The 22,844-nt window shown below is 47.7% G+C and overlaps 1 protein-coding gene across 2 annotated transcripts; it reads right to left on the reverse strand.

The window, feature by feature from the left end:
• Nucleotides 1-850: 850 nt before the first annotated feature.
• Nucleotides 851-15,676, reverse strand: LOC133892517 (uncharacterized). 2 transcript variants are annotated; one of them, XM_062333353.1, is made up of 24 exons: nt 14,915-15,675; nt 14,067-14,121; nt 13,891-13,982; nt 13,761-13,816; nt 13,572-13,647; nt 11,035-11,101; nt 10,507-10,573; nt 10,015-10,081; nt 9,629-9,712; nt 9,488-9,529; nt 9,004-9,159; nt 8,056-8,133; nt 5,360-5,428; nt 5,205-5,270; nt 5,000-5,128; nt 4,522-4,578; nt 3,980-4,069; nt 3,369-3,434; nt 2,784-2,852; nt 2,603-2,707; nt 1,938-2,063; nt 1,659-1,717; nt 1,544-1,580; nt 851-1,309 (listed from the first exon to the last, which is right to left on the reverse strand). In XM_062333353.1, the coding sequence occupies exons 1-24, from the start codon at nt 15,176-15,178 to the stop codon at nt 1,166-1,168; spliced, it is 2,121 nt and encodes a 706-aa protein (XP_062189337.1). In that variant the 5' UTR covers nt 15,179-15,675; the 3' UTR covers nt 851-1,165. The 2 variants fall into 2 exon arrangements, with proteins under 2 accessions (XP_062189337.1, XP_062189338.1); XM_062333354.1 differs by lacking the exon at nt 1,659-1,717 and having other exon boundaries at nt 1,172-1,309; nt 14,915-15,676.
• Nucleotides 15,677-22,844: the final 7,168 nt, after the last annotated feature.

Genomic DNA, 22,844 nt, shown 5'->3' on the forward strand with positions numbered 1-22,844 from the left:
CGGAAAAGAAGGCCAGCATGATGGTGGTGGGACGGTGGGCGGGGCGACAGGTGGCAAGGTGTCACTGACTGCTAGTGCCGAAGGACCGTCGGTGGAAAGGGTCAGGATAGGAATGTCCTGGTTGGAGTGGTTAGTGATGGGTGGGGAGAAGATGGCAGTGGAGAACGACGATGGGTGGCATGGTGAGGCAACAAGGGCGGTGGAAGGGGTGGTTGCTACACAACGGGCAGCCGTAGCATCGGTGGCTACAAGACAGCGGCATGTAGGGTAGGGGTGAAGGAAACAATGAAAGAGCGTTACCGATGGAGAAGACGACACTAAAGGTTGAAGAAGGCCGCAACCAAATAGCACTAGGTAGGCCAATGAGTTTCTACTGGATCAACCTGTGTACAGGACGACTCATTGGAGAAGGGGTGCGCGTTGACTGTTTTCACACACGATGGCCAAAAACGCCCACCCACCTATGCCATCTCCTTTGCAACTTCCGGATTTAAACGAATACCCGATCTGCTCCCAAATGAAAGCTACAAACGAACTGGAGCGTTGGAAGTTGCCGATTCTGCATCATAGACCCTGTTTGTTTTTTATTCTAATTATAAATTCTAGTCTCAAAAGCAAAAACAAACCATCAAATATAAAAACTAATTCTCATAATTTATAAGCCAAATTGTACTTACAAAATCCTACGATCCACAATCTAATAAGAAAAAACTTCAACAGATTCTAAACTAATTCTCACAATCTAACGCTAAACAACCAGATCCTTAGTTCGACCACAATTCCCAGACGCCACGTCACAAGGAACGTGGAGCCGGCACGTTAAAATCAGTGTAATCGACAGCTATAAGAATCAGATAAATTCACTTTACCATCACCCTCGACTTAATGCGAATTCAAGATGTCATTTTTACAGCCAACCAGGAAACAAAGCCGAAAATACAACAATGCAGCGACCGATACCTGCCGGTGCTGCTAACACGGCTGCCACCCGGCCAATCAAAGCCGGAGGTACCGCTGACACCGCTTCCGTCCGCCGTAATCGTCTAAGCACGGCGACGATAGGTAACCGGATCACTCCGAAGTCCAAACAAAAGCCTAGAACAACGCCATGTGCCCGGGATCTTGGTCGCAAAAATGACGCCTCGATCCCGTCGCCCCTCAGAAGTCAGAACCGAGGGTGCTTGGTGCTGGGCTGACCCTCCGTGGAGGTGCTGCACCGCTTGAGGTAGCAGTCCAGCGTCTTCTGCCGCTTCGATGGGCTTGGCCTGGGATCGGAGACGCCCAGTGTCTTCTCCTGCCCGTCCAGCATCTGAACAAACAAAAGGTTGCGTTCTCAGTCAGCCTCATGGCATCGATCATTGTCATGCAGGAACTTGTACGTTACTAATAGCCATGATGATTGGGTTCTTCATTACGCTGTACGCATGCACTTGTTAGATTATTGATGCCAGCACACCAGAAGTGACTTTTCCAAATAAACAGAGGCCATGCGATCAGCTAATATTTTCTCTCAAAATGGAAGGGAGAGAGAGAGAGAGAGAACCTGCCCCAAATTCTCAAGTTTGCCTTGAACAGCGTCCCTGGGAAGCAAAACCAGAGTAAAAGATCAAAACCAAAATTACAACATTTATATAGGGAAAACAAAGTCCAGGACATACCATATGAGATCATCTATGGTGTCATTTGCGAGAAGGTAATATATGTTTACTGATGAAACCTGGAATTGTGAAAATAACAATGGAGCTGCTATTGAAAGTGAAACCTCATATTATCAACTAAAGCTACTTAAGGATTATAAATATCCAAAGAATGCTTCAACGGTAAATTATCACAGAAAACATTGCGGTACCATCGAATCAATAAAATACAAAATTTACAGAAAAAATCAAAGGATTCTGCTGGCTACAGATCAATGAAGACAACTGTCTGATACTCACCTGACCGATCCGGTGGGCACGATCTTCAGCTTGAATAATGTCACCTGGAGTCCATGATAACTCAGCAAAGATTACTGTACTCGCTGCTGTCAAAGTTAACCCGAAGCCTCCGGCTTTTATGGATAACTACAGTGTTAGGCTCTCATAAGATTGTACCCAATAACACTCCAGGAAATTCAATAAAACCTGCCTGTATAGTTCGAACATCACATAATACCACATATTGTAACTGTGACTGTTACCTACATATGTTTTGAAAGCTTAATGAGAACCATGTTATCTAAGGTGTCAAACTTTACTATCATTGTGAAGACTCAGGTGCCCTCTTAGTTCAACCGTTCTGCCAGGGTAGAAGCCATCTTCCCAAAAAAAATTAACTCAGTTACAGTTTCAGCCAACTATGCCACAACCAAACTCATTGAGTAGGGGCGTGAGCAAATTTCAAAAATCTAAACACACCTGGAGTGGAGACTAATTACCGGAGGTACCAGGTACCACATTAAATACATATTAAAAGTGGTAAGCTGATATGCAGTTTCCTGTTTTCTAATTTATATACAAAAAAAGTAATTTCAGCAATTTAGGCAGCAAGTTAATGTTTATTAAGCGCATTTCAGAAAAATGCTAAATAGAGTATGAAGTACAAAAGATAAGTAAACACATACCACTGCTGCCCTGATGTCATCCTTGTTCTGGAAATCAGTGACTAAGGTTTGCCTTGTAGTGACAGGTATCTGGCCATCAATTCTAATACACTTCACTTTCTTTTTCTGAAACATGGTGGTAAATAGTAGGTACAGGCGTATCATAAACGAGTAACATCAAAATGCATTATTAGGTTCTTACCAAGAGATATTGTTCAATGGCATCAATCATGGATAGGTGATGTGCAAATATTAAGAACTTGCAATCTGCCTGGATGTGAATGGTAAAGCAAAGAATTTAGTCTTTGTTTGTAAGGACAAGATATGTTTGTAATTGAAATGAGAATAATGGGACAAACAGACCATTGTCACTAGATGGGATATAAAAGGAATTTGAAAGTCAGTACATAGAAGGATGGCACATTCCTGGCAATGCAATAATGTTATCTTAACCCCTCCCCCCACAAAAAAAAAGTACAGCTCAATCAAGCTGGTCCATTTGATAAGGAGGGATATTGCTTCCTTATGAGAAAACAGAACACATGAGAATTATGAGAGCCATGCATAGCTCAGCATTAAATGGTGAAAAAAACAGCGGGGTTGTCAGCTTCAGCTAGTGAAAATAAGATCCTCACTTGGCAATCAAGAACCTAAGCTACCATTCTCACTTGAAATCATGAAACTGGCAGCAACTAGCAAGTTCCCGACAGTTTTCTCATATCTGATACCATGAGGGTAGAATAGAATAAAAGTTTAATACATTTATAGAAATATCTCATATAATCACCTCAATTATAGTGCCCAGGTAATCCAACACAGCTGGAATTTTGGCTTTGGCTGAATCAGTGTAGATCTGCAGTTAAGCATGAAATTGAATCATACCTCTAGCCAAGTGCAAATGCAAACTCATCACAGCAAGCTAGTTGAAATAAAAAATGCATAACAAGAATCAATCTTGATGTCAAGTCCATATAACAGAAGTCCAATACAATTTTATAATATGGAAAAGAAATATGCTCCTGATTACAATGCTACCTTCGCCACATATAAGAGTGAAAAGGAAAGGTGATAAAATTAAAAATTTATGTGACTGTTCCAATAAACAAATAACCTATGCAGAGAAATCAGAACTATAAATGCAGTATTACCAAATTGGCTAATTCAGATGCCACAAGCCCACAAGCCAACAGAAACCCTGGACCAATAAAATACGAATTTGTAACTTTAACTAACTACACATGCCAAGATAAATTGTACCTGAAAATGGTAAAAATAAATTTCAGATTTAGCGAAAGTTATGCAGCTTGGTTTATAACTAAAAAAAGTAGGATATGTCTTGCTAAGGAATTAACACCCACCAAATGTATAAGAGGATAAAGGTGTGCTCTGTAAGATTACCTTAGTGATAAGATTTTTTTGAGAAAATTTGAGAGAGTCAATCATCTCCTGGGAGTCAGAGCACTGGATTTTCATCTTCACAGTCTCCAACTACAAACACACACACCACTTTAGAATTATTTGAAGTAAAGAATATAACCTTCATGGTTGTGCTGCTGCAGAGACAAAACATGAAAACAAAGGGAAGTGAATACTATCCCTCTTTTCTGTGTACAAAAAATGAAGTTTAACCATTTCAAAAGTGCCTAATTGGTAGCAACATGCAGAGAAGAATACAGTTCTACTTCCTAGATCAATGTGAGAACAAAATGCTTTGACAATTTGCAACTTTGTAGTACATATAAATTATAGTTATATGGCTCACTGAATGATGAAACCAGCACACCATGTGAAAGCTCTTCACTAGTGCAAAGAATTATGTATGGCAATCAAATAATGTCATTATATGAAATGCGGACAGGTTTAGCTACCTCAAAACTGGCCCCATGTTCTCATATGCTACAATATATCATTTGCAGGCAAAGGATAGCAACAGAGAATACCTCATGAAACAGAGCGCGGACTTGTTTCACATCTTTCTCACTTAAATCTAGGAAAACCTGAAAGGTTGACGAGAAAAGAAATCATTAGGCTTCGAGCCATGTATAGTCAAGAAAAACACCAGCATAATAGGAACCTAGAAGATCACATATGAGCATCCCAAAAGGTTATCTTGCTGACTCACTGGAAGATTGTCAAATTTTCTCAACAGATTTTCTGTATGTTTTATTTTAAGCATTGCAAAGGAACAACAAGCTTAAGCAACACAGAAAGGCCCAGAAGTAATTGGGCAATGAGGCACTGGTCCAAAAGGTTGTGCTATCGATCGAAGGATATGAGTAGTAGTCGATTTAAATGGAATTCAAATTTACTACAGAAAAAATCTTCTCAGATTTGAGCAAAAGGAAATATTTCTCAAAAATAGAATTAAGTTAATCCATATTTCTTATGTTAATTTTAGTGAAAATCCTGACGAAGTACCTGTTGTCTACGTTTAACAGGCAACTGTGAAAGGACATCTTTCTTCAACCTACGTATCATGACAGTTGCTTTCATCAAATTATGCAGCTCCTCGTGATTGCTAGCACCTTGATACATCCCAAAAAAACCCTGAAAAAATCATATAGTAATTGTCATAGTTGGCAACAGGAATTGCAGAAAGCAATTTGACTAATCTAGTACTTACACCCTTGCAATATCTATTGCCGTACTCATTAACATTCTTGTACACAGTAGGATACAATGCCTGGAGCTGGATGTGCAGAAAAATTAGTTGTCACTCTACATTTGAAAACTTTTAAGCGTTAAACATGTGCAGCTAAATATGAGAACAACATTTACCTGAGTAAACAGTTCAATAGGGCGAGACAAAGCAGGAGTTCCACTAAGCAAAACGACATATTGAGCTTTCTGTGATTATAAAGTCACAATTAGTTGTGCAAATTTTAGCATCAATTGAATAGAAAATCTTACTGGTCACTGAATCAGGTAATATGCTGTTTTCCGAAAGCAATAATAAAGGATTTAAAACAGTTTGGCCTTCAGGAACTGATGAGACTAGCTGGAAAAAATCATCAAGATCAGACCACGAGCATGCAGGATTTTGCGAAAGTTTGGAACTTCTATATGCCACAGGATGAAAATATGATAGAACTGGGCAAGGATTTTGCGAAAGTATGTGTTGTGAACAGCTGTACTGTTTGTGTGAACGGTAATACAGTATTGCTCCTAGGTTAGTTGGTTGTCATTTTAATTAATAGATAAACTGCTGGAGATAAGAGTTTGTTAGACATGAGATAGAGACAAGATTTGGTTTAGAGATTTAGTTATTCTATAAATGAGGGGTGATTGGCTCTTATAGGCAAAGAATGAGTTAGTCTTTTCTCAACCTAAAGCTACTAAATCACCCCAGTCTATGGTCTCATCCATCCTGAAGTCCACCAGCTTCAGTCGTCGCTGTCTGGCCCTCTTCAGAGTGGTGTTTGTTAGGAATTGCAACTTGTATTCAATAGTAGCCCATGGGGACAATATATAAAGTATATAAGGAGTACAAGATAAGAACTCTAGTAACCTAATCTACAGGTAATGGATAAGGACTCTGTATTCCTAACACCCCTCCCCCTCAAATGCAAGGCGTATGCAATAGCGTTGTATTTGAAACTTAGACTAATACATCAAAAAACTATCTCTTCAAAACCGTCGTAGAGTGGGGCTTTGGTAATCCTGTCAAATCAAGCTGAAGAAGTGCTAAGCGAAGTGCAGTAGTTGTGATGATGACAACAAAAAGTGCCCTTGATCAAGAATCGCAACAAAGCAACGATGAGTAGCAAGACAAAAAATGAAGTTGTCCCTAGAGCTACAGAAATACCAAGATGACACAAGAATACCTTGGACCATGATAACAAGTAGCAAGACAACAAAAGTTGTCACTAATGCTACAGAAAGATCTAGATGGCTAAGTTGCATCAATAACGACGGAAAAAAAATCAACTAATTGACGAAGGAATATGTGAACTCGCACGACATAGACGAACTCAAAATGAGACTGATACTTGGATGGACATAGCGGAAGCAAAGACTAAAGAAAAATATAGATACTAGCAACGACGGTGGAAGCTCCATGACTAGCAAGAGCAGACACAAGTGGCGGCAAGAATACTAGTAGTGGAGACAAAAGCTACGTAGAGATGCACCAGTAGCACAAGCCTAGCATAGCAGCAACACCACACGACGACTAGCACAACAGCAATAGCTGCAATTCATGGCAAACTTCCTGGTACACGATGATATGTGCACGTAGCAATTTGGTATGGCATGTCCTATGTGCGTGGAACAACCAAGGCGCGAGTTGGTACACATAGCAGATAGCAGTAAAAATAATCAACCCTATACGCACAACGATGTGCTAATCTTCTTTGTGCGAGTGAACAGATTGATGCGACCAAAGCAGGATCTTCTGTGCCAGCCTACACTGAGACAGTTGTGTTGTAGATCGTGTGCTAACAACATAGTCAACTTGGTTTAGAAGCTTGATGAAGCCAGTGGAGACAACCTCATGCCTATTGTAAAGGTGGACAAAACCAAACATCTTGCCACAGTAGTACATTTGCGCGCACATGTCCTCAAAAACACGTCCAAGAACCATGTTCCCGTGTCACAACCGGATGTGCGGCGGCGGCCTGCACAACCTAGTTCCCGACATGCACATCGGAGGAGACGACGAGAGTGGTGCGCAAGCGCGTCTATTGTGCCCCACGGCGCAACATGGCGGAGGCGGCTCCGACAGCGGGGAGCGGCTCCCTATCAACCCAGATCTCACAGCCACCGGTGCCAAGAACTTGGCGACAATGAAGTGGTGCCCTGTCCAAAGGAGGCAGGGACGTGGCGAAGCAGGCATGAGTGGAGCCGACCGACGAGATAAGGGCAGATCGGCGGGGGAGGGCAAGCAGGGGCAGAGAGATCCGGCCGAGTGCTGAGTGCTAGCGGCAGAAGGAAGGTAGGTCGTGTCGGTGAGCGCCAGTGGCCAAAGGCAGGCCAGGGAACGGAGCGACGGCGACACGCGTGGTGGTGAGGAATGGCCGAAGGAAGTCAGCAAGCAGCCGACGAGATCCGACGACGATATGGAGAAGATGAACAGTAGACCATGAATCTTGAACAATAGATCGCGCGAGAGCCGACGGGAAGAGAGGGAGAGACGACGATGGAATAGATCTACATCGGGACGAGTTGCGGCGTCCAAAAAACTTGGCTTTGTATAGCATGTTAGGAATAACAACTTGTATTCAATAGTAGCCCCTGGAGGCAATATATAGAGTACATAAGGAGTACAAGATAAGAACTCTAGTAGCCTAACCTATATATAATGGATAAGGACTCTATATTCCTAACAGTGTTTACCCCTAATGATATAAGGATCACGAAATTCTGATTGGTTGGGATGAAGTGTTATGAATAGCAATATCTACTTGTCCGAATTAAGCCATATGCATATCTATGCTCCCAAAGAAAAACTGTTTTCCTCATAAGAAATACAAAACCTGCAGAACAGGAAGTGAAGAAATTGTTCTCTTCGCTTGGGCATTCTTCATGAAATGTGATTCATCAGCTATGACAATCTGAATGAAGGCCATTTAAAAGAGGTTATAGATACACCATGCATGGAAGCATTTATAGATCAATTCATTGTAATCAGAAGACAATAGTGTCACTAGTTCTAGCTGTTCCATGCATGCAAAATGGAAGAAATGTCAACATCATTACTGATTACTGAACAAAATTCAAAATACAAAGTAACAAATATCAGATAAGCACAGCATCTTTGCCAAGGTTCTAAAAAGTTGGATATTTAGAACCTTTGAGTGCAGTATTTCTAAAAAGGCAGATATTTTGGTAAAAAGGAATTGATCCTTTTTCTGCAGGTTTAGTTGAAATCTCATTTGTTTCAATCCAACAAAGTGACAACTCAATCCCCCAAGTATTTGTAATTTAAGACATCAACAATACTCTTAATATAGTAAAAATTCTTCAGACACAAAAAAATAATAATTGTTGCCTCTATCCATACTGAAATCAAGTTCCGCAAATATAAAGCTCCAGCCAAGCAATCTCCAATCTACATGAACACCCCTGTTTATCTAATTGGATGTACGCAATGAGTACAGCTCTGTTTGATACTCCCTTTTTTTTGGGGGGTGGGGGGGGGGGGGGATGGGGGGGAGGGGGACTGTTTGATGCTCCTATACAGCCACAAATTTAAGATTAGGTTCTACAACAAATCATTTATTTCAGTGCAACATCAAACTTCTGGAGATGTGTTCAACATATTATGCTTCAAATGACTTGTGTCAACAAGAAAAGTGCGCTATTGTGTTTGTGTTGAGTAGCTAAATATTAAAGAACAGCCTATGAGATGAGGAACCTGTTCTGTTGAAATGTAACTTCTAAAATCCACGCTCAAATGAAACGAAGTATAAGACAATTTCTACCTTAAAATCCAAGTCCAGAAGTGTGCTCTGTATTTTCGGAACTACATCATAAGATATCACGTTAAAGACTCCATCCAATCGAAAATCTCCTTTAGTGTTTGAGTAAACCAATCTGAATCCTGTCTTGCTTGATCCTCCAGTATGTGGTAATACCACCTGAAAAAAAAACATAATCCGTATCTGTAAACATTATGAATGTAATAAATTTGTACACGATATGCTTATATTGTTAGGACTTGTCAAACAATGTTGTTTATTTCCACATCAAGTTTCCTGTATATATAAGAAAAACACTTGCACATCAACTTTCTAATGGTTTCTCTCTCTTTTTCCATGATGTTGTTTTTCACCATGTACTAGTAAATAAAGGGAAATTTACAGCTGGGAAAAAAATCACAAAAATTGCACTGTTAGGTAAACTAAATCTCTAACAAAGTAAAACTTTCTACCGGAAAACTACTGAATGAAGAAGTCTAGGATGTACCAAGATATCTTCCATGGGGATGTTAAGCCAATTCTGAATCATCTGTTAGAAAAGCAAAATATCAAGTTTAGAAATCCCTTTTGCATAAGGAACTATCGCTGAAATGAATAATCGACAGTGGAAGAAATAAGAGATGCTCACAGAAGCCCAATGTAATCGCAAGGAAGATGGAGAGATTACAAGAACTGGCCAGGCATCATGAAAGCAAGAAGCAACAGCAATCGCCTGCATAGGAAATTAGGCAGCAAATTAGTGCTCAAAAGAACTAATGTACTCTGCTTCCATCAAACTAATAAAACCATCACTGATCACTCTCAAATAAGTACCACCATGAGAGTCTGTTCAGCATGAAATGCTAAAGGTAAATGGTAAACCTATCAAACTTTTAATAATTGATTTTAGGCTGGCCCATCTGCAGCTAAGAATTGGAATCAAGCTCATGGTAACCATTCTGATGCGGACCAAAGGAGGTCATGAACGTAGAAAAGATGGAAAAGTGTGATGATGATTCAGAGACAATGCTTTACCTGTAATGTCTTCCCAAGGCCCATTTCATCTGCAATCAGGGCTCTGCCACCATGCTGTAAAACAAACCTACAAGCATGTAAATCTTACAGTTAGTGAAGGCTGTATCAGGCTTATGCAACGATTCGAAAGTGCATACTTAGGCTCCTCTGTTATTGTACTAGCATAATCAAGCTCAAGCTTTGACCTGATATGGTGAGTAGCTGAGTACCAGACCAAACAATCAAGATTAGCATAATGTTTAGTTGTTTGTAGTATGGCTGTATCGAATCAGCGAGTCACTTTTTTAAGTACAAACTACAAAGGTGCCATGCGCTTCGAGTGGTTGAACAGACAAATATTTTACAGGAATATTGACCAAAGGCTATCTGCCTGTTCAATATAAAATGATTTTAGGGGCACTAAGCTCAAAATTATGTAAAACATGCCAATCCAGAAAGTGATTTTTCACCGTTATGCGCAAAATAGATTTACAGAATGTTGAATCACCATACCTAACACCTTCACGTTGAAATGGCATAAGCTTTGACTCAACATCAGTGGGAATCCTGTCATACAAATCTTCCCCAAGAAAAAACTGAGGTCAGGCATCCGAAGAAAAGATTAAAAAAGAACCATGGGATTGGAAACCCAAACACCATGGCATGTAAAACCTGTCTAAAATTTAAAAGTGATGAACTGAGCTAGGCTCAGTTGGTGGGAGGTGTGGGTGTACGGAGACCTCCCAAGTTCGAGTCCTCTTTGACTCCAATTTGGGTGCCTATTTCTTCTTATTTATAATGCCACCTAGTTCCTCCTAGGTTGGTTGAGTTTTTTAAAAAAATCAAAATTAAAATTCAATTTCCAACTGATCTTTCTGATTTACATTCTGCAGGATTCTAAAGAAAGCAACACAGTTCACATGCAACAAAACTTTAGTATCAAGTGGATGTAAAATTTACTCCTTTTACACAGTATTTTAGGACCAAGTGAACGTAAATATGAAATGGTATCTCCAATGTTTTTCTAGATTTTTTGGATACCTCGGAGATCTTTGACGCCTAAAGCAGCAACTAAAGCGCGCTGAACTAGCGGATCCAACTTGTGAACCTGCTAGGAAAGTACACCATGTGGTCAGAATGAATAGATGCTTAAAAATTAAAACTGGATCTTGTGCACCATCAGCCAGAATGGTAAATCTAAGACAACTTCAAAGAAAATGGGACAGTTTTACTCCAGTTATGTTAGATTTAGACAAACAACTGCAACATAACAACTAACAAGCACTTTGGCGGGGACACCAACAGGTGCGTCCACAATCAGGCAATTATTTTTGCAGTACAGAAACTTCTAGATAGGTCAGCACATGGAGGCCAGCACATGGAGGCTTACACCTTGTATTTGTTGAGTTAAAGTTGCAAGCTCAAATACAAGCTCTACAAACCTCCTCATGAAAAAAAGGACTCCTGCACAAGATGGAATTACAAGCCATAATTGCATTTTCTAACTTTGTGAATTCGTGTTGAATTTTTTTCAGCATAACAGAGAATTTGTTTAAGTTTAAAGGAGTAGCTTAAAAACCGTCATTAGAGATTAGAAGAAAACTCTAGGGCCCTAATCCTAGCTTGGCTGGAGACCCTTCCTTAGTTCTAGCTCTACCTTTCCTGTTTCTTCACTGCTTTTGTTCCCTTTTGTACAGTCTCTCTCTTTTCTTTTATTTCGGACTTTGTCCATGTACAGTTGCTTCGTTATTCCGTTATATATATGTATATATATATATATGTGTGTATATATATATATATATATATATATATATATTGTACATCTATTATGTGTCTAGACGTAACGTAGTTCACCTCTGCGCATACCCTCAGTTACGATCCCAAAAGCAGTATAGTTGTGATTCACAAAATATGTCAGATGCTACAAATATATATGGTCGTAACTTGAATATCTTCTCTAGTCATAATTATGTATTTTTGTCATGTGATCGTAACTTGTTCACATTTGCGCACACCCCTAGTTACGATCCCAAAAGCAGTATAGTTGCAATCCACAAGATAGGTCAGTTATTACAAATATATATGGTCATAACTCGGATACCTTCTCTAGTCATAATTATATAACTTTTGTCATGTGATCGTAATTCAGCTATCTGTGACGTCGTAACTGACTATTTTCTTTGTCGTAACTGACAGTTTTTTGAGTTGTAACTGGGAGTGGCGCAACAGTGAACTACAATGCGCCTAGACGTAGAATAAACTCACCGTATATATATACGAAAACTATGTACTTTCAGGAGTACATAATCCCGGCTGGATCGACAGTTGATCCTGTTATAACAAAAGTATATACTACTTTTTGACATGTATGTACTACTTTCTAAGATGTATATACTTTCATAGTTGTTACAACGGCGTGGCAAGGCCCGGTGACCTACCACCTTCACAACTTTACAGTGTCTATGACGCGCGGCGTGGCGACGTTGGCGACGCTTGCTTGCTACTTGTCCAAGGTTGCTATAGGGTTCTAGCATTCTTAATTGAGCCCCAAATGGCCACATTCTAGTGTCCACACGAAGCCCATCAGCCATGGCCTATTAGGACCGGCCCAAAAGCCCATAGCAGATTAGATTTTAGTTGCCCTGCTCCACAGTGCCCCTCCATTTTCCTCATCAACTACCCTCCCGCTCCCGCTCACCAGCACGCCGTCGCTGCCCTCGCGCCCCTCGCACTCTCACTCCCCAGCACGCCGCCACTGCACTCGCGCCCCTCCCATTCCCGCTCCCCAGCACGCCGCCGCTACCCTCACGCCCCTCCCACCCGCCGGATCTACCGCTCTCAACCGCCGGATCTGCTCGGTGACGGGTGACGCAGGGAGGGCAGACGGGTGGCTCAACGGCGAACAGGCGCCTGGACGGGGAAGTGAGCGGAGAGCGACCGCCTCAGCAGCGGTGATGGACGCCATACATGCCCGAGCCATGGCAAGGCACAATTCTCCGCCACGGCGATATAGCAACGCAATGACAACTATGTATACTTCTTTATAAGTAAAGTATATACTACTTTCTTATATGTATGTACTACTTCTTATATATATACTACTTTCTGAAACCCATTAGAGGGGGAGCATGTACACTCAGGAGTAAAAAAAGGCTTCCTGAAAACTAGTATGTACTCAATTCATAGTTGATACCGTTATAACTGAAGTATATACTACTTTCTGGGATGTATATACTATTTTCTGATATATGTATACTTCTTTGTAAGTAAAGTATATATATTTTCTAAGATGTATATACTACTTTTTAAGATGTATACATGCTCCATTCTGAACACCCATTAGAGAGAAGTATGTACACCCAGGAGTGCAGAAAAGGCTTCCTATATGAGTGTGTGTGTATACCACAGTAGGGGCTTCCCTACTGCATTTCCCTCAAAATATGATGCAGAAACTAATTATGTAAGTAGGAACAGCATAGGTTAACAAATTAAAAGACGGCAATAAAATAAATTGACCAAAATAACGTGATTACAACAAACAGCTTCCCACTTCCTTGTTGTACATATATAACTATTACCTCCACAGCTAATCCAGGTACTGTGTGAAGAACCTCCTCTGCTATCGGTAAAGATGGGGGAGGGAACATCCATACCCTAAGGTTAAATTAAATAAAATACAATCAGAACTAATAGTGGATTTTACAGCAGGTATTAAATTTTGCCATGTCATAGAAAACAAGAAAAGTAATAGATTGTGTAATGGAAACCTTTCTTTCGCATTCCAGATAGCTTTCGGGATCCGATGAAATGCATCCACGAGTAACTGATAAATAAACAGAGGTAAGCAAAATTATAGTTTGATATCATCACTGATTGAAGATTTGTTAGGGAGTGTACCTGGTTGTATGGGAACTTCGCTGCAATTACACCGCTAGAATGAAGGGAAAGATGTATAGATATCTTACGTGGACTGCATTGGCTATTATTCACTTGAATGACAGGTGAAAAGAACAAGGTAAAGTTAAGCGACAGTTCATATAGAATAAACAGAAAACACCAATAATGTGGTCTACCTGCATTTCTCAATGTGTTTGGTTCACACGGCCATGAAGGAGAAAGCGATTTTACCTAAGAAATGGGATCACGTTTATCAGCAATGGATGTTAGGACTATAAAAGAAACTAAGAATTGCAGAACTAACAACCCTCTATCTTTAACAGATCAACTCTTGCCAAACAGTGATCATTCCTAGACCAAAGCTACCATTATTCAGCCAGAACCATTAATTTTTTTGAACGAGAGAAAAAAGAACACTTAAGCATTTCAGTCTTGCAAACTACAACTCAGGTCAAACACAAAACTCTAAAAGCCAAAGATGAAATGGACAAATCCAAAAGGAAGAAGAAAAAATACATCAAAATTTAGCTTATTATCACCAACCCCGGTAGTACTTGAACCACAAACCTCCAAACGTTCCAAGAAATTGACCACAAGGAGTTGCAGGCCTGTTCTACTGTTGTATTTATGTTATGCAAAACACAGTGAGTTTAAAAAACATATAAAAATTCGCCATTATTTAAAAAGAAAAAACATTTTTCCCCTAAAAACTCAAGTACACGGAATGAAAAGGCTGAAAATTTTACCACGGTACATGTATGCATTGAGCTAAACTCGTATCGCAATTTCGAACCATCTCATGAACCCACGAGTTCTTTGAAAAGAACGCCTCCATTTCTTGAGGGGAAGAAATCACAACAAAGAGCTCGGTAAAAGAAAGAGAACATTCAAACCTTTTCCGTATGCAAATAAGGCATTCAATGTGCCTTGCCACAATGAGCTACCAATTCCACCACCGAGCCATTCCACAATGCGCCGACGATAAACCCCAAAAAAAAAGGGCAAAGGAAGAGAAAACCCTAACCTTGCCGAAGCGAGCCTCCAGGGAGGCCCTGGCAGCGGGGTGGTTACTCCCGAGAGGCGACGATGCGGCTGCCGTAGACGCGGGGGTGCGGGAGGGGAGCGGCGAGGCGGGGGCGGTGGAGGCGGCGGGGGAGAAGGTCTTCCGCTCGGCGAGCTGGCGGATGGCGTCCCGCTCGATCTGGTCCAACTGCTCCGCGCTGAGGCCCCAATCGTCGTCGTCGTCGTCGTCGTAGGCGTCCCAGGCGGCGCCGCCAAGGCCCGCCATTTTTGGGCGGGCGTTTTAAGGCGAGGAACTTTTTGAGAGGGAAAGGGAGGCCGGAGACGTGGGTTGGGGTTCCCCGGCTCAACTGGGTGACTGTAATACCGAATCTTACAGCACAAAAAAAAAATTCGACGAACCGACCTTCGATTGTGGGCCGCCGCCCGTCACCTTTTTAACCCCGACCTGGGACAGACCAAACGACAGCCACCACAACCCTTGCAACGGCCCGTGCCGCCTTTCGCGCCCAGCGCCGTCCGTCGCCGGGCCGCCCACTCGCCGTCGCTTGGCTCCGCCTAATCGCGCCGCCCTTGCCCGCCCTTGCCGCCGACGCCCGCCGTCGCCGCCGCTTCCCGCGTCGCACCACCTCGGCCGAACCGCGCCGCCGCTGGCCGCTGCTGCAAGGGGCGCTGCCCTCTGCAGCCGTTGTACACGAGCCAAAGAGAGCACACCAGAAGGAAAGAAGAGAACGAGAGAAGCAAGGGAGGAAAGAAAGAAATGGAGAAGAAAAAGAAAGGGAGGAGGAAAAAGGAAAGAAAAGAAAAGAAAAAGGGAAGCAGGAAAAGAAGGAAAAGGAATGAGAGAAAAGAGAAAAAAAAGTGTGATCTCGCGTCAAAGGTAACTTTACGTGGTCCTTAGCTATTCATAGATCAAATATAATCGATTTTGTGTAGTCAGATGCATAAATGAGAGTTGAACAACTAGCAACAAAAGTAAATTAAAAATTGATGGATGCCGGTTGTGATCTAGTCACACAGAGAGAGAGCTTTTACCTAAAGCCAAAAAATTAAAGTTGTAGGAACTTTTCTGGATGCTTCAGATGCATTATTTTGTAGTTATTGGTTAAGCAAAATAAAAGTTATGGTCCGACCAGCGAGCGGCTCAGAGTATTGGTCCAATTTACAAAGAAATGATGGAATCGAGGATTTTGGGATTTAGATAGAGAGCGTGGCTCGGATACTCTCGGATACTCGATGTATAGTCATTTTAACTTTTTTGGACAAATTCTAAGTATAATATGTTTCTCAGGTTTAGAAAGTGTCTGTCGGTGTATTCAGAACCAGGGGTCCCTAAGTCCCGAGGCCAGGCCGGCTATCCACCACATGTCACCACCCTGCGAGGTAAGAAAAAGCTAAGTCCCGGGAGAAGGTGCTCGGGGCCGCCGCCTCTGGTTCCCGAGCACCCTAGTTCCCCGATGATCTGCAGGGTCCAAATACTAAGACCGAAGTGCTCGGGAGAGAGTGCTCGGGGCTGCACGTGGCAGCCCCCGAGGACTCGGTGCCCCGAAGGCCCCACCAAAGTGCTCGGAAGAGAGTGCTCGGGGCTGCACGTGGCAGCCCCCGAGGACTCGGTGCCCCGAAGGCCCCACCAAAGTGCTCGGGAGAGAGTGCTCGGGGCTGCACGTGGCAGCCCCCGAGGACTCGGTGCCCCGAAGGTCCCACCGAAGTGCTCGGGAGAGAGTGCTCGGGGCTGCACGTGGCAGCCCCCGAGGACTCGGTGCCCCGAAGGTCCCACCGAAGTGCTCGGGAGAGAGTGCTCGGGGCTGCACGTGGCAGCCCCCGAGGACTCGGTGCCCCGAAGGTCCCACCGCAGTACTCGGGAGAGAGTGCTCGGGGCTGCACGTGGCAGCCCCCGAGGACTCGGTGCCCCGAAGGTTCGCGCAAGATCATTCAACGACCCGAAGGGTCCCGTCGTCAGGGTGTCATCCAGTCAAAGGCCCAATGCCGCATTTAATAGGCACGCGCGGTCTGACATCCTGACATTCTCAGCTGCCCACGCCCCAGTGTCAGACCCTGCCATGCACTAGCAGGGGGCCGTGGGTCCATTAAATGCACGGGTCCCGTCCCGTTTCATCCAGGTGCCTCGGGATAACGTTGCCAGAATCGAAGCACTCCGCCTGCCACCCTGCCCTGGCAGAAGAACAAGACAGGGTGGGCGCACTGGGCACCTCTGAGGCTGACCAGTGGGCCCCTTTTAGGGCGCCCCGAGGCTTCCGCAGCGGCTGGTGGTCGAATGCGCGCCGCATTTCTCCACCGCCCCTGTCACTTCGCCAAAATGAAATGATTACGCCTTTCTCCGTGGCACCTTGGCATTCGTGTCCCCTCTTTCCCATTCAGGATATGTTGAGGTCGGTGCGCCTATAAAAGGAAAGGATGGAGAACACTAAAAGGAGAAAAAAAGGCCTTCGACCACCAGACGACCAACAATCTCCGACGAACCAGGCCAAAGATAGATCGACAGACACTCGAACCAGCTCAAGTTAAGCTAGAACATAAGAGCCTCAAGCTCTTTGTAAACAGCTCTCCCCTTAGAACCAGATACCTCCTTGAAGAATTCCCTTCAAGGATAAATATAGTGTTCATACAGGAGTAGGGTGTTACGCCTCCGTGCGGCCCGAACCTGTCTAAAACCCGGCGTACCCACTTTTTCTTGCATTAGGGTGATCGTCTCCCGCCAGCCATCGCATTTATTTCCGTTCCCGCTTATTTCCCAAACAAGTTTTTTCAGGATCATCCCCCCGGCCGAATCTCTAAAAAGGGGTCTCTCGGGATCCCTGCGACAGGAGTTCACTCTCCGACAGCTGGCGCGCCAGGTAGGGGCTTGTTCGGCGACTATTGCGAAGATCTCGGCATCAAGCTCTGCTTCGCTTCCGTCGCTCATCCTCGGAGTAACGGGCAGGTCGAGCGCGCCAACGCGGAGATACTAAAAGGCCTCAAAACCCGGACCTATAACGTGCTCGCTAAGCACGGGAAGGGATGGGTGGACGAGCTGCCAGCCGTGCTATGGGCCAATCGGACTACGCCAAGCCGCGCTACCGGGGAGACTCCTTTCTTCCTCGTCTACGGCGCCGAAGCAGTCCTCCCCTCCGAGCTCACTCTGGGCTCCCCTCGAGTGCATGCATACTCTGAGGGTGAGCAGGAGCATCAAAGGCGCGACGACGTAGACTACCTGGAGGAGCGCCGGCGGCGTGCTGCTGTCCGGGCGACTCGGTACCAGCAGAGTCTGCGGCGTTATCATCTGCGCCATGTCCGGGCCCGGTCTCTCGAGGTGGGGGACCTAGTTCTCCGACGCATCCAGTCGCGCGAAGGAATGAATAAGTTGTCCCCTGTGTGGGAAGGTCCCTTCACCGTGATCGCGGTCCCCCGGGCAGGTTCTTTCAGGTTGGCGACGGAGGAAGGACAGCCACTCCCGAATCCGTGGAACATCGAGCATCTTCGACGCTTCTACCCGTAGATGGCCGTGCTCGCGGTTCAGGTTAGTAAGGCCGGGGGCTTCTCCCCGCCCGAGCAGTCTGAAGGCTTCGCCCCATGGGGTAAGTCGATGTCACCCAACCTTGTAAATATTGCACATTAAGTTTTTCAATAAGCAATCGCTATATCAAAATACTTTTTCTGGATTCCGTATGTTTAATATGTCTGGTGAGGAGCTCGGTTGTGCGAGAAAAAGTTCGCTCTCTCTTTTTTCCCGTTGACAAAAGAATCCCGATCGGTATGCATGCGAGCAGTCGCCGCTGACCTACGTCCGGCATGGTAGGCTGTGGTGTTCGGTGTCGTGGCAGGCTCCCGGGCACTACCAAGTTTCGGGGTGCTCTGGGTAATCCAATCGCTCGAGCTGCTCGAGTAGTCCGGAGCTCGGGCCCTCGGAGCGGGCTGTCGGTGCTCGGTCTGGTCTGTCATACCCGGACGCCACCGAACCATAGGACCTCTAGGTTATGCCTCTGTCCGCTCTTGTTCGCCGGTTTGGGTATTCGAGAGGTCTCGGGTCAAAAACGAGAACAGTCTATAGCAAGTACCGCACTAACAGAGCGCACCAGACAAAGAAATTCTATATTCTCTCTCAAGTCACAGGCTGGCAATCACAAGCAGTTCGGCCGCGAGGGCTTCAATGCCCCGGTCTCTGGTCGGCCCCAAGGGTCTTCGGGTGGTCCTACCACTTAGGCTTGGGTGGTCGAGGCCACCCGACCCTAGGAGCCTCGTATGCCTCTGGGCCCTCGGGCGCTCCGTTGAAAGAATCAAGTCCCCAGGCCCCCGAGCTCGGAAGCACACCCCTCCTGGATCGGTTGGCCGGAAGGCCGACAGCTGTCCGGTGAGTGGTTATATTCAGACAAGTCTGCTTTCAGTAAATTTATGTTCCCGAGTCATTCTCGGGGGCTCTCGCGCTTTAATCTGTTCGGCGAGGTGGTCTCCTTGCACGCAAAAACCCTGCCGCGTGTCTACTTTTTCCCAGAACGACATAGCGGTTTGTAGAAAGGAGTACCGTGCTTACGATAATGTCTGACCGAAGCCCTTCGTGGTCGTCGTGGTGTTCGGTCTGCTTTTATGGACCCCGAGCACTACCGAGTCCTCGGGTGCCCTGGGTAATCCTATCGCTCGAGCTGCTCGAGTAGTCCGGAGCTCCGGCCTTGGGGGCGGGCTGTCAGTGCTCGGTCCGGCCCGTTTTGAGCCCGGGCACCACCGGACCGCGAGGACTTTTGGTCACATTCTCGCCCGCACGCGTCTCCCTTCTACTAACTGAGTGGTCGCAAAGTGAAAAAGTGTTCATTAGGCACGGCGTGTTCCGAGCAGGATCGATCTATCTCCCGGGCAAGGGAGTCTGTGTCTTCGTTTCTTAACCTAGGCAGTGCGGACTCGCGAGAGCTTGAGGGCTGGCTGCGCCAACGCCAGCGACCGGAACAACTTCATTTCTCGGGGATGGGAAGGTCGGGAACGGCCCGACTGAGTACTCCCCGGGACTTCCAGGCAGAGCACCAGAAGAAACATCAAACACACAGAGAAATTGGAGTTGCGAGCCCAAGGAAAAGCTGCCATTATATTCACAAGACATATACAAGGCGTTTTCTAAGGGTTCACTCCTAATATTCACTCCTACATCTACAACAAAAGAAAAGAGGGCACAGAAGGCCTAGTCGGCGGCAGAGGCGTCGGCTGAATCCTCCGAGTCGTCCCCGGGGGCTGGCGGCGGCGGCACCTCTCGCCTGAAGCCGGCCGCCACCACGGAGGCGGTACTCCTAACCGCTGCCCGGGCGGCCTCCTCCTCAGCCTCGACTACTCCCTCCCGCGCCGGCTCCAATGGGAAGTTCGGGTCCCTGCTTCGGTAGCAGGCCAGGACGTGCTCGGCCACGGCACGTACCAAGCCACGTCCCTCCCGGGCGGCAAGTTCCTGAACTGCCCAGGGCAGGGTCTCGAGGGGCTCGCAGACCTGCTGCAGCCCCAACACTTGTCGTGCGGGGCCGTCGCCCTTCTTGTCGTCGACAAGCCGTCCGAGACCACCCTTCTCCACGGCCCGTCGCATCCGCCGGAGGATGTCCTCCAGCATATGCTCAAGGTTGACCCGCGAGACAAAGGCGGTCTCGAGCTTCTCCTTGGCGGCCCGCAGCTGTGCCTCGAGTCCCTGGTCCCTGGCCGGACCAGAAGAACCGCCAGTTGCGGCGGGGACGGCAGCCTGCTTCGCCTTGGCCACCATCTCGGACAAGGCGCGCTCACGGGCGGCCAGTTCCGCCTCGTGCTTCGCATTCTCTTCCGCCCTGGTAGCCGCGGCGGCCACCGCAGCAGCAGCTTCGCCCTCTCGGCGACTCAGTTCGCCTTCTCGGCGGCTCAGCTCATTCTCCCGCCGGGCCAGCACATCCTCCTGCTGGACCACCGAATCCTCCCGGGCTCCGAGATCCGACGCTGATAGCTCGTTGTCTACTTCCCGGACGGAGACGTCCTCTTCCCAGCGCTTGATTTCTTCTCTGATCTTCCGGAGGTCGTCTTCCCAGCGCTGGAGGTCGGCGCGCGTCTTCTCGTCCGCGCCCTCCCGGCGGGCCAGCTCGGCTTGCCGCTCCTCCGCAGCCTCCTCCCGGGCTGCGACTGCCGCCTCCCTCTCCTGCGCCTGCCCCATCCTGGCAAGGGCCTCGGCAGCTTGCTGCCTCGACGCCCCGGCCAAGCGGGCGGCGTCTTCTCGTTCCCGCGCGGCCTCTGCCCGCGCGGTCTTCAAAGTTTCTCGTTCCCGCGCGGCTTCCGCGCGGATGTCTTCTAGGAGTTTCTGCTCCCGCGCGGCTGCCGCACGGGCCTCCTCCTGGGCGCCCGCCAGCTGCGCCTTCTCCAGTGCCAGGCGGGCGCACTCGGCTTCGAGCTCCCCCTCCTTGGCCTTCACCACTGCGCCCAGTTGCCCGACTGCTGCTTGGACGCCTTTAATGGCGGCCAGGAAAGGATCGGCAGGCCGGCCGGGCACTGCGGGCGCCCAGGCTTCTCCGCGCGATGCCTCCAGGGGGGCCGAGCTCTCCGCCGGGCCTTGCGCCGCCATCCGCCCCGGGCTCTGCCTGCCCGGGGTAGGCTCCGCCGGAGCCAAGGTCTCGGACGGCGGCCGCGTTCCCGCATCGGCCGCCCTGTCCACCGGCCCCGGCAGAACATCCGCCTCCACCGTTATCCGCCCCGGGCTCTCCGCGCCCGGGGTAGGTTCCGCCGGCACCCTTCTTTCGGCTGCCACCTCCGCCTCTCTCCCAGGGGCCGCCACGTCAATTGGCACCTCCGCCGATCCTATGCCGGCCTCCGCCGTCGCAGCGGGCAGGCTCGGCTCTGGCTCCGGCGCCTGCTCTCTCTCCGTCACGGCAGCGCCTGCAGCTGGCCTGCGGGAGACAAGTGAAAGTTGACAAAACTTAGTTCGGGCCGAAAATGCCCATGGAAAAGCAAGAAAGAAGACTCACCGATACCGTCATTTGGCCGCTGGGAGCCTGATGTCCGGGTCCGGTGCCGTCGGTCCGGACTCCTCCCGCCGCCTCTTCCGCTGGGGGCTCGGCTGAGCCACTACGCAGGCCACGGGCGCCGTCGTGCGAACCTCGGGTGCCGCCGGACGGGTCTCGGTCTCCGCCGTGCAGGTCGCAGGCGTCGATGCAGGCCCCATCCGCACCAGGCGCGGCTCCAGCACCGGAAATGCCGCCGCTGCCGTCGGCGACGGCGGAGAATCCGGCACTAGGATCAAGGCCCGGGGTCGCTTTCCCCGGTCTCCCGGCGCCAACTCTTCAACAACTTCAGTGGCGCCCTCCTCTCCGGCACGGCGGCTGCTGCTTGCGGCGCCCCCGTCGCCAGCCCGCGCCGAACTACCTGCGACCTCCTCGCCAAGAAGTTCCTCCAGCCCGGGGAGGTCGGAGGCCTCGGGACTCCGGCTTCGTGGCCGGTCCACGGGCCCCTGGGCATCGAACTCCGGCAGCCCCGCCATGATGGCCACCCGGTTGGGATTGGCGCAGAGCGCCATCTCCGGCCACGGGAGCTCCGCCCGGCTCATGTCCTCCGTCCCGGTGATCACTCGGGTCATCCCTCGCAGCTCCGCCTGCCCCAGATCCCAGCTCGCGCCAATCTGGGTCCTGGTGATGTCCTCCGGCCCGGTGTAGAACCAGCTTGGTCGGGCCCGCTCTCGCAAGGGTGCCAACCGACGACGCAGAAAGTCCACAACCACCATGACTGAGGTCAGCCCGCCCTCGCGCAGTTCCAAGATGCGCTCTAGCACCGGCTTCAGTCTCGCATCTTCTGGCGGCGGCGCCTCCCACGTCGACCGCCGAGGTTCCGCCGCCCTCTCTGGCAATTCGAGGCGCTCGTGGGGGTCGATGTCGACGAAGAACCAGTCCCGCCGCCACTCCTCCCACTTGCTGCGCAGAACCTGGGGAATATAATGATCCCCCAGGCCTTCCCGGAGC

Source organism: Phragmites australis, chromosome 15 (assembly GCF_958298935.1).
Source record: "Phragmites australis chromosome 15, lpPhrAust1.1, whole genome shotgun sequence".
NCBI classification, from domain to species: Eukaryota; Viridiplantae; Streptophyta; class Magnoliopsida; order Poales; family Poaceae; genus Phragmites; species Phragmites australis.